We start from the raw sequence: 12354 nt of genomic DNA, 5'->3' as shown, positions 1-12354 counted from the left end.
ACAAGCCCAAAGCATGATTGATCCACCCCCGTGCTTAATAGTTGGAGAGGTGTTCTTTTCATGAAATTCTGCACCCTTTTTTCTCCAAACTTTCCTGCATCCTCACCACAAAATTCAGCGTCAGAAGTTTGCAAAGGAACATCTAAACAATTCTGATGCATTTTGGAAACATGTCCTGTGAAGTTAAAATAGAACTTTTTGGCCGCAATGAGCAAAGGTATGTTTGGAGAAGAAAGGGTGCAGAATTTCATGAAAAGAACACCTCTCCAACTGTTAAACACAGGGGTGGATAGATAATTCTTTGGGCTTGTATTGCAGCCAGTGGCACGGGGAACATTTCACTGGTAGAGGGAAGAATGATACCAGCAAATTCTGGAAGCAAACATCACACTGTCTGTGAAAAAAAAAGCTGAAGATGAATAGAGGATAGCTTCTACAACAAGATAACGATCCTAAACACACCTCAAAATCCACAATGGACTACCTCAAGAGGCACGAGCTGAAGGTTTTGCCATGGCCCTCACAGTCCCCTGACCTAAACATCATCGACAATCTGTGGATAGACCTCAAAAGAGTAGTGCATGCAAGATAGCCCAAGAATCTCACAGAACTAGAAGCCTTTGGCAAGGAAGAATGGGCGAAAATCCCTCAAAACAAGAATTGAAAGACTCTTAGCTGGCTACAGAAAGCGTTTACAAGCTGTGATACTTGCCAAAGGGGGTGTTACTAAGTAGTGACCACGCAAGGTGCCCAAACTTTTGCTTTGGGCCCTTTTCCTTTTTTGTTATTTTGAAACTGTAAAAGATGGAAATAAAAAATTAATCTTGCTTAAAATATTAAAGAAATGTGTCATCTTTAACTTTATGCCTTTTGGAAATCAGGTCATCTTTTACTTGCTGAGCTATTCACAGTAACAGGAATTTTGACCAGGGTGCCCAAACTTTTGCATGCCACTGTAATCTTGGAAGAGCAGTTTCATTGTCCAGGCAGGTCCTTTCATTAGATCACTGCACCACAGGAAGGTTGGCCTTTGAATATCCTTTTAGAGTTCTCAGGTTCTCTGAGTGGTAGACTGAGAGTCTTAGAATTACATGCACCCTTTGCATTGCCTCCATGGAGAAGAGAAACGCGATCTTTGGTTGCCCAGAAGTTTGTAGCAGTTTTCTTATCCTTGAGATGAACATGTGTGAGAACATCCTGATCTAGAAAGCCCCATCTCATCCACATTAAACACTTGTTTTGGAGAGCAGCCACTTTTATCAATTATTTTTTTCAACTACTTGGGGAAAATTTTCTGCAATCACAATATCTGCACTTGCTTCCTCCTCACAAGACAAATGTTCTGCAGGTTTGCATAGTTGAAAAATTCAAATCAGCCACAACTGACATTGGATGTATTGGCATTGTTAGAAAAGCAGTACCTACCTCAGTTTCAAGTCCTGCTTTCACAATCATGATTTTTCGAAGATCATGGTCAAACTTGAGTGCACATGCCATTGATTTTCCTCTTTTAATCATATTCATGATCCCTTTTTCCATTATCTTCATTAAAACATCTCTGCCCTTCATAAAACATGATGCACTTCCAGGGATAAATTCTGCAATCAACTGAACAGAGGTGGATAAACATGAAGATTTCCCCCTGTCCTACTTCTCCTATACCTTAAGGGAGATCTAGTTTCATTGTTGCAGTCTGTTTCAAAAGTGGTCTGTGTACGTATTGTGGTTAATTTGAAGGGCCGGTCTGATAGATTACGATCTTCTTGACACAGCTGCACCTGTGATTTCAATTGCCATCTATCATAATATAACCAAAGGCACAAATATTGTTAATATAGAATACAATAGAACTAAGATGAAAGCTGGTGCTCATTTATAAATGGTTTCTATTAACTATGACTACTGACTCTCTCTCGCTCTCAACAGTAAGGAATGTTCATTGTAACAAAGTTTCATTAATTTAGATCACCTATCTTAAAAAGTCAATTGTAGTATTGTAACAGTTTGTAAATTGAATATCCATAAGTCAAGGTATACATTCTGTTAGAATGATCATTTTAATAAGAAAGGGAGAGAAGATGAGGCATCATAAAATACATACATACCAAGTGGACTGGACGGTTCTTCTGTTCTATGGCATGGGTCTATTGCCTTATTGTCCATCAGCAGTAGGACCCTCTCCACAAGCCCAGGAAGGCTAAATGCAGGAGGTTTGTTTGTGTGTATATGTATGTGACAAAGGGAGGGCTGCCCTTGAGTGTGAGGGTTTTGGGGTTTGATGTCTTTGACCCTGAAGATGTTTGAGGGGTCTTAATATTTTAACAGATGGAAGGACAGTTGCAGAGGAGCTGAAATAATTGGAAGTCCCACCCTTTTTCCCCATCCACTTAGCTATGCCACTTTCAGTAGTATGACAGAGCTCTGCATGTTAGAAACATGACTAACTGACATGGCTATGTGAAATTACAATGATCACATGCACTGTTTCTGTCGTAAGGAAGCTTTGCCTCAAACAAGTGTACTGGCCCTATTGCACTAGAATTGTGATTAAAACAATAATCCAAATGCTGCACCCACCACAATGTTTAACTCTTCTTTAACAGTGAATGAATTTCTTGGCTGCTATTTTGTGTGTTTTATGGATATTAGGACAGAACACATTCCTAACAAGTAAGTTTTGAAGTAGTTTTGTTATTATTGAATTTGTTGTCAGCCTCTTTTGCTTTTCTCCTGCCCTGTAGATGAGAAGCAACTTCAGACATTACTTCCTTTCTTCTAAGACAATGAAAGTTGTGTATGATATTGTCACTTGGACTTCAACTCAACTGGCCCTATGCTATATTGTTACACCCTTCCTTCTACTGGCGACGGAGCCCTCCATCAAATTCTACAAGTAAGTGAACCTGCTGGCTGATTTTTGAGTTTTACCTACAAACTTCAAAAAGCATTGGAATTAAATGAAAGTCATAACTGCAAATATTTTGTTATAGGAGAATTTTTTCCTCTTTACTTCTCTACAAAAGAAATGCAGACAATTTATTGCAGTTTTTTTTTTGGTTATATCCAGAGCTTTGTGGGAAACTGAACCACATACATCCAGAAAATGTCAGGTTCAGTCCTGGTATGTATAGATCTCAACCAGAAAACTGATGGATGTGCTGTGGTTGAAACCAAGTGTATCTGGACAAGGAAGGTGAAAATTGTTTCTATTTTGGCTGGATGATAAACCATTATCAAGTTTATCAATGTTTTTTGAGGAAGAGATCAACAGCAGTTTTAGTTAATAAGTCATCCGGGACAGAGTTTGAGCTTTTGCCATTTGAAGAAAAGATTCATGCACTGATGCACCTGAGTTTAAGTTGCAAGAAGAGTGTAGTCCTAGCACTGACAAGGTGAACAGAGAAAAACTATTTTCAAAAGATTGAGGAATCTAAGACTAGAGGATCAACACAAAAATGCTGGAGGAACTCAGCAAGTCAGGCAGCATCTGTAGAGGGAAATAGTTGACGTTCCAGGTCGAGACCCTTCGTCAAGACTGGAAAGAGGGGAGATAGCCAGTGTAAGGAGGTGGGGGAAGGGGTGGAGCCAAGAGCTTGTGGGTGATAAATAAATCCAGGTGAGAGGGGGTTGATAGGCAGGTGAGGGAGGGGAAGAGTGGGAATGATGTATGAAGCTGGGAGGTGATAGGTGGAAGTGATAAAGGGCTGAAGAAGATGGAATCTGATAGGAGAGGACTGGACCATGGAATAAAAGGAAGGAGGGGTGGAGGGGAACCAGAAGGAGGAATATGTGGGTGATGGGCAGATCAAGAGGATGGAAGAGGGGAAAGAGATGGGGTGATGGGGCAGGTGGGATGAGAGAAAAAAGGAGACGCTGCCCTCTTTTGGAAAAATATTGGAAAGACATTTTTAATATTATTTCAATTGTACTGAATATTGATTTACAACCTCATCCTATTACTGCAATTTTTGGGTTACCAATGATGGATTCTGGCTACTTATCTGCTTGTGCTTGTCGTATGATTGCATTTGTTACGTTAATGGCCAAGAGATCCATTTTATTTAAATGGAAGGATCCTATACCTCCTACCACATTTCAATGGTTTTCTCAAGCTATAACATGTTTAAACTTAGAAAAAATTAGGAGTGGTACTGTTGATCCTTCACTTAAATTTGAGGAAGTCTGGAGTCCATTTATTAAGTATTTCCATATGATATAACCAGACCTTTTTCGAATCCTTTTCAATAATCTTTGAATATAGAGGAGCAGAGCTAACAACATAATAAAGTTCCTTTTAACCGAAGAAATATCAGTCCAGCTTTTTTTTTTTGAAGTTTTTGGTTTACTTTTGTTTATTATTATTTTTTTTTTAATTTGGGGTTCTCTTTTCATATAATTAAATTTCTTTTCAAATTCTTTTGTATCATGTTCACTTAGTAAGAGATTGGGAGGTTCAGATTATATATTTTACTCCCTGTGAGTATATATATATTATCTGTTATTATTGTAATCCCAATCTCTTTGCACCATATGTATAATCACTAATGTTATGTATATTAATTTGAAATTAATTTGAAACTTAATAAAAAAGATTGAAAAAGAAAGAAAAAAGGAGACAGACTAGAAGTTAGAGAAATTGCTGTTCATGCAGTCAGGTTGGAAACTACCAAGGTGGAATATGAGGTGCTGTTCCTCTAATCTGTCCTCTAGCCTCCACTTGGCAGTAGAGGAAGCCAAGGACAGAATGTTGGTGTGGGAATGGGAAGTGGAATTAAAATGGTTGGTCACCAGGAGATCCTGGTTGGTACAGCAGACAGAGCAAAGGGGCTCGACGAAGCGATACCCTAATCTGCGTCGGGTCTCACCAACGTAAACGAGGCCGCACAGGAGGCATTAGATACAATAGAGGATAGAGACCAATACTAGAGGATATTGTCTAAAAATTTAGATTGATGCATACAGAATTGGAGTTCAGAAACACTCTACACACCAGACATAGTAGACATTGAAAATATTTTTCCACAAATACATTTGATGCCAGTTCAATTGTGAGTTTTTACATCTGAGTTAAAGCTTTTTGATTACCAGAGTTGTTAAAGTAACTGGGTCAAAGAGTACATGGAGTTCGATCAGAAAAGACTTGAAGGGCTAAACAATTTTTCCCTCTTCCTAAGTAACACACACAAAATGCTGGAGGAACTCAGTGGGTCAGGCAGCATCTATGGAGGTAAGTGAACAGTGGACATTTTGGGCTGAGACCCTTCATCAGGACTGAGTTCCAGAGTTCCTTCTTTCTAAATTTTCATTGCTCTCCAGTCACTGGCCACCAGGGGGTGTGCCATGCAGATAATTGACCTTGGTCATAATGTTTCACACAATTGAGTAAACAAATGATTTTCTGCATGTGTACTCTTGAAATTCAACATGCTGTTGTCCACATCCTACCTCATTCACATCATTATTTTCAGGCTCTTCTATGGCCTCTACACTTCCCTCCTCCAGACTTGCCTATATCTAGTGGACCCCCACTTTTCATTGCCTCACCATTGGTGGCAAAGCCTTCAGTTGCAAAAGCCCCAAAATTCATTACATCAACCTTGAACATCCCAATCTCTCCAGCAATATCTCCTCTTTTAAGACGCTTTTTTGGTCTCTTGTCTTAATGTCACGTTATGCAGTTCAGGACCCAAATTTTATTTTGATCATGCTCTTATGTACAGTCTTGGGTCATTTTACTACAGTAACATAGAACAGTACAGCACAGGGCAGGCCATTCGGCCCACGATGTTGGGCCGAACTAATTAAACCAATGACTCCTAATTAATCTAATTTCTCTTCCCCACACATAGACCATATTCCTCCCTTCTCTGCATATTCATGTGCCTATCTAAAAGTCTCTTAAACATTCTTATGCTATCTGCCTCTATCACCACCCTTGGCAGTGCGTTCCAGTCCCCCACCACTCTCTGTGTAAAAAAAACTTGCCTTGCATATCTCCTTTGTGCCTTCCCCTTCTTACCTTAAATACAAGTATTAGACATCCTGGGGAAAAAATTCTGGCTGTCTATCTATGCCTCACATAATTTTGTAAACTTCTATGAAATCTCCCCTCAGCCTCCACTGCTCTAGAGAAAACAGCCCTATCTTGTCCAACCTCTCATAACACATTTCCTCTAAACCAAGCAGCATCCTGGTAAACCTCCTCTGCACCCTCTCCAAAGCCTCCACATCCTTCCTAATGAGGTGACCAGAATTGAACGCAATGCTCTAAATGTGGCCTAACCAGAGTTTTATAAAGCTGTAATGTAACTTCCTGGCTCTTGAACTCAATGCCTCAACTAATGAAGGCAAGCGTGCCATATGCCTTCTTTACCACCCTATCAACCTGTGCAGCCACTTTTAGGGACCTATGTACCTGGATCCCAAGATCCCTCTGTACGTGAACACTGTTAAGGATCCTGCCATTAACTGTGTACTCTCCCTTTATGTTGGATCTCCCAAAGTGCAGCACCTCACATTTGTCCAGATTAAATGCCATCTGCCAATTCTCTGCCCATATCTGCAGCTGATCTATATCCACTGTATCCTTTGGCAATCTTCTTCTATGCAATCCACAACGCCACTAATCTTTGTGTCGTCTGCAAACTCAGTTAATTAATAGCACACTTAAAGTTAAGTGTGCTCTTGGTGTCAGGACAGCTACCTGTACACTGAGATTCTCCCATGAGAACAGGAAAATTAAACTTGCTCATGAATGATAAGATTTAGAAACAAACACAGTAAATTCTGATTCAGTTTACATCTGTTAGTTGAAACCATTCCTTTGGATCAAAGAGGAAATTGATTTCCATTCAGTGCTTCCCCATAACTAAATTATTAACATAGGAAACCAGAAAAATACAGGAAGATGTAGATAGACAATCATGCCTATGATACACATTTTTTTTAAATTGATATTATGTTAATCTTACTTCTCTTTGGTTATTTTGACAATTACTTTAAATTTATTTCCTTTTCATAGTAGTTCAAGCAAATACCTTGAATTTACAGAATTCTATTAAACCTCCTCTATATTCCCTGATCAAAGGAGAAGTACCTTGTTCTTGGTGGGTATTTGACTGAAGAGGGAGAATAAAAGTTGCCCTTGCTGCCTTGGGCAAAATTTATCACTAAACTTGCATTATTTAAGATAGGTATTCATTTGCCTCATTGTAATTATGGTACAGTGTGAGCAAATTGGTTTATGTTTTCCACATTACAAAAGTGACTATGTTTTAATAATTCATAACACAGTACTTGGTGACGTCCCAAGGTTGCTTCACAATACAAAATATACTCAAATGTCTCTTTCGATTTTTATATTCTGCCTTCCTTCTTTCCTCTCTTCTATCCTCCCTCAGAGGAGTTCTCAAGAGGAAATCTCCACCACCCATCCCAAAGAGAGATTTGAACTTGGATGGAGGATGAACAGTACTACAGAAATAGTCCCAAGGTCGTAGCAAGTAGGCTGTGACTGTTTTGAGAACTCTCATAGGAGTGTTTTGCAGTTTGTATAAGTTGGAGGACAGTTGAAATCAATTCAGCTACTCAGGCAACAACAACTTAGTACTGTTAACAAGATGTCTAAGGCTCTACCAGAAGAGTCATCAAATAATCCAAATAGGGAGACAAAGGGGTAAGTGACCGTTATGTTGATCAAAGAGTCTGGATTGCAGGAGGAAGGAGAGTTGGATAGGTGGAAAGGTTTATTAGAGTGAAAATTCCCAAGTTTAGGGTCTTGGTATTCGAAGGTTCAGGTGCCACTGATGGAGCAATTAAATTTGGGGATAATCACGAGGCCAGAAAGGGTGCAGGTATTTTGGGATATTGTAGGAATAGACAAGAATATAGAAGTAGGATAGGGTAAGATTGGAAATCTAGAATGTATATTTTTAAAATCGAGATGTTGTTGAACCGTGTGCCAGTATGGTTCATCAAGCATTGGGGTGGTGGATGAATCTAAGTTAGGACTCAGGTGGCACAGTTATGGATATCCTTGAGTTACAGAGGATAGAAATGGAGGACACCCAAGACTGTGTTTGAATAATCAGGTCTTAACATAATAAAGGCATTGGTGAGGATTTCAATAGTAGATGAGCTGAGGCAGGGGAGGAATTGAATTTTTTGAAATGGGTAGTCTTGGTGATGGTGGGTGTGTGTGGTCTGAAACTTATGGCATCAAGGTTTGGTGTTGTACATACCACAATGAGAGGATGGTGTTACTGACCAGGGAATGGACAAGTAATAATAAAACACAGTCAGAGGGTAATAGTTAATGTAGGAAATGTTGATACAAGCAGAACCAGCAACCCAACTACTTCTATTGAATATATTAATATGTAGGAAATGTTGATACAAGCAGAACCAGCAACCCAACTACTTCTATTGAATATATTAATACTTAGAAGCAGTGATTGTTTTTGAAATCATAAGGTCAAAGAACACTCTATTAAAATACAATAGTAGTAATGTTACATAGCAGGCAATCACTTAGCACAAATGGTCTGGAAGTTAAACATGGCATTTATACAGACAATGATTGGTTCCTCAATGTGCACATGTAACTAGATATAGAGACACACAGGACTGCAGATGCTGGAATCTGGAGCAAAAACAAACTGCTGGAGGAACTCGGTAGGTCAGGCAGCATATGTGGAGGGACAGTTGACATTTCAGGTCAAGACCCTTCATCTGGATCTTGATATATTTGTTTAGTATTGGGACAGAGCAACTGTAACAGGGCCATGAGGCATTCTGGGATGGTTGGCCAAATGCACAGGGAACATAATAAGCAATATCAAGACAGTTAAGACAAAGAGCTGTGTTAATTGGATTCCAATGAAGTACTTAAGAGAGACACCAAACTCTAAACCCATGCCACGCTGATAATGATGAACAATATGTGTGAAATGTACCTGGTGTCTGAGAACAGTTAACAATAGAGGGAAGCAATTGATGAATTGGCTTTACATTACAACCACAGACATTTCCTGTTTTGCCCAGAAGATAGGCCACTCAGGCCATGAAGTCTATCCTCAGAGAGTCCTATCATTCCCCATTTATTTCCCATAACCTATACTCTGGTTAACTCCCCTTGATTTTCCTGCCACCTGTCTATGTTTAGAGCAATTTACAATAGCCAGTTTACCAACTAACCAGGATAACTTTGGGATGTGGGGGAAACTGAAGAACGAGAGCAAAACCCACAAAGAAAACAGTCACAGGGAGAACACGTGAACTCCATACAGACAGCGCAGGAGATCAGGATTAAACCCAGATTGCTGGGGCTGTGAGGCAGCAGCTCTACTAGCAGTGCCAGTGTACCCCTCTTTTAGAGTTATGGTTTTTGGCAGCATTGAAACACAAACTCCCTCTGTCTCAAACTTGTACATAGGGCCATGGGAGGTCCCAGATAGCTACCTAGCCTCCCTAAAAATGGTCATGGTCATATCTGATGGGCTGTCAGTCATTTCTCAAGCAGTGTTATTGTATCTAACAGTTATAAAACTATTTTCAGGAAATTCTTCCACCTGAACTCCCCTGCATGAATGCTTGCACTGAGATCAGTTGAATAAAGGCTTGTTACCTCTACGCCTTGTAGTTCTTTAACAGTGGGCAGGACTTTGCCTATACATGCTGGCTGTTAGTGAATTTTTATTTTTATGCCTTGTATACTGGATGGTTCTGTTGACCTGCCAGATGGCTTCTTGCGTTTATGTTGACATTGGAGGAAATTTTATTTTTGTAATTTTTGATGTGGCTTGATACAGTTATAAGATATCATGAGAAATGCAATGATCCAACTTGATTTCTAACTTAATTTAGAATCCAGCAAGCCAAATAAAATTGCTTTCCATACGTGACTCAGTGTTAAATATTTAGAACTGGCTGACCTTCATGTTTTCTGGCTAAAAAAATTGGCATTTGAAATGAAAAGCTGAGCCCAGAATTTGATTTCAGCCTAGCCAGATGTAACCAGTTCAAGTTCAGATTATTTTTGGCCAGATGTGAGCACCACCTCATAACAGCTGCCAGATTTAACTCGCTGAAATTGAAGTACTGATTTAAAAGCAAACTCAAATATAGACATTGGTATTTGCTCTACTTTTTTTTCATCTGTACTTTGCACTAGTTTTGTTTTATGCTCTTCATTTGAAATCTGTTGGAATATATTGCATCTAAATGTAGTACATCTGTCCTGCTCTACTGAAGGTGATGGGATACAATCCCACATGTGCAAAGAAACTTTGACATCTCACCCATTTACCCGCAGACATGCCCAGACAGTGAGCTATAAACAATTAAACCATTAAAGGCAGCTGTACATTGTCCTTGATTCTTGGTTGCGAATTTTCCAGTAGGAGTGAGGTAGGGGTTAAGAGATTATGATTTAGGAAAGGAAATCCCAAGTGATTAATTTTTTCCACTCTCTGTAATTTGGGGCCAGCTACAGCATCACCTGCTGCTTGTGGCAAAGATAAACTCACTCAAGCCAAGATCATTTGAACTTGATGCCTTCCCATGCAGTGGCTTTGCAATATCTTGGTCACAAGTGTGACGGTAAACAATAAACGTATTTCCAAACTCATATTGAAGTAATGTCATTTCAGTTGTTCATAGATGATTCTAAAGTAAGAAGAATCATCTAGTAGAACACTAACACTGCAGGATTGTTATGGTGTGTGCCATCTGGATGATGTGATTGTACTAAATTATATAACTTGGTGTTGTACACATGCTGAATAACTTCTTCGTGTCTCTCTTTGTTTTGAAGGTCAATGTATTTCCATTTTCACATTCTGTGTGCCCTTGTGCTGCCAGTTCTGACAATCAGGAAACGTAAGATTGCTGAAAAGATAGCAAAAATCGATCTGACCTCCTTGAATGCCAACTCCTCCCATGCAGCCCCCAGTCGCCAGCAGTCCAAGAAGGAGCAGTAGGAACGAAGTATGCTGGAAGTATGAAATGCAAAAGAAAAACTGTTGAGGGAGGAAAACAAAAAGATCTAGTTTTTTTGTATCCGAGTGATCTTAACCACGAGAGTACCCTGGTGAAGATTTAATGAAATGAGTAGTTTAATGAAGTGTGTGTATGTGCACGTGTGTTTGTTTACTGTATAGTGATCCCTGTATTGAACAGCCCTTTGTTACTGACCCTGCCCTAACTGTGCAGTTGAGTCAGGGTCATTGGGGTCACAGAGGAATCCAGGCATTGCTGATATTCGCCAGCTTGTTGAGTGTTGTTTTCTTAAAATATGTTTGTCCCATGAATTTTTGGACACTTTCATTGTGAATGAAGCATGTGTATACAATGACCTCTGCAGGTGAAGTAATTGTTGAGTAATAGTTCAAGATTTCTTGGACCTACTGTTCAAACAAAAAAGAGAGCTTGAACTGTTGCTATGAAACCTATCCTTTTACATTGTTATTTGAAGCTGATCTTCCATTTTTTCTGCCCCCACCACATAACACTATTGGGCCAGCCAATAGCCCATTCATGCTATTGGCTGCCTTTCCTTGGCAAACAGTAAAACCCTTGCTCGTAATTTCTAATGTATTGATTTATAATCTAATACCTTATGAGCCTCAAGGCTGCAAGTGATTGGTTTTGTCTCATCACAAGAAGGAATACAGAACTAATTGTCTTAAGGATAGTGGGTCTCTCCTCTTCTGGAGTGGAGCTCCCTAATTGAAGCTCCACTGCTCCCATCTCTCATTTCAGCTGGATGAAAATGAGAACGTCAAAATAAAAAGTGTAATGGGAAGGCGATCATTCAGTCCACTCACGGCCATGGATTGCTTCATTGAAGTATACCAACTTAGTGATTACAGTGATTGAGTTCTGAGCAAATAGCTCCACAGATTGCACTGAACATGATTTCACCAAACTTGCAATAATTCAATGTTCTGTTTTGTTTATACAATTTTTTGATAAAATCAAAACTACTTGTGAGAAAGCTTTTACAGGTATGCTAATAGATTTTCTAATGATAGAAAACTGGATGTTGCCAATGCTTATTTCATATATATATATATATATATATATATATATATATATATGTGTGTGTGTGTGTGTGTGTGTGTGTGTGTGTACACACACACACACACGAAATATGTATGTAAGATAGATATATTAAAGCTATTTATTTATTTTATTTAGTGCCTTGCTTATTGCATCTATACTATGTTTGTCTATTTGGTCTTTTTCAAGGAAGGTGAGGGACCTGTTTTTGACACAGATTATTTTTTGTGTGTGAATGTGTAGCATTGCAGAATTGGCTTTAATGGACACTTGTGGGAATAACTTCAGCAAAAG

The 12354-nt window shown here is 39.2% G+C and overlaps 1 protein-coding gene across 2 annotated transcripts in view; it reads left to right on the top strand.

The window, feature by feature from the left end:
- mboat1 (membrane bound O-acyltransferase domain containing 1) overlaps nucleotides 1-12043 on the top strand; it is an 88125-nt gene extending 76082 nt beyond the window's left edge. Inside the window, exons 12-14 of one of the 2 annotated variants that reach the window (XR_007956373.1) lie at nucleotides 2742-2893; nucleotides 3068-3193; nucleotides 10814-10921. Coding sequence is in view for 1 of the 2 variants with exons in the window: in XM_052016318.1 (XP_051872278.1) it covers nucleotides 2742-2893; nucleotides 10814-10979 (318 nt within the window). In the remaining variant the exon portion in view is untranslated. Of the gene's footprint in view, nucleotides 1-2741; nucleotides 2894-3067; nucleotides 3194-10813 lie in introns of both variants that reach the window. The other variant, XM_052016318.1, reaches the window with a different exon arrangement.
- The last annotated feature ends 311 nt before the right edge of the window (nucleotides 12044-12354 follow it).

Source organism: Pristis pectinata, chromosome 5, assembly GCF_009764475.1.
Source record: "Pristis pectinata isolate sPriPec2 chromosome 5, sPriPec2.1.pri, whole genome shotgun sequence".
Classification (NCBI taxonomy): domain Eukaryota; kingdom Metazoa; phylum Chordata; class Chondrichthyes; order Rhinopristiformes; family Pristidae; genus Pristis; species Pristis pectinata.
The sequence above is the reverse complement of the archived record's forward strand: the minus strand, read 5'-3'. Positions and strand labels throughout refer to the sequence as shown.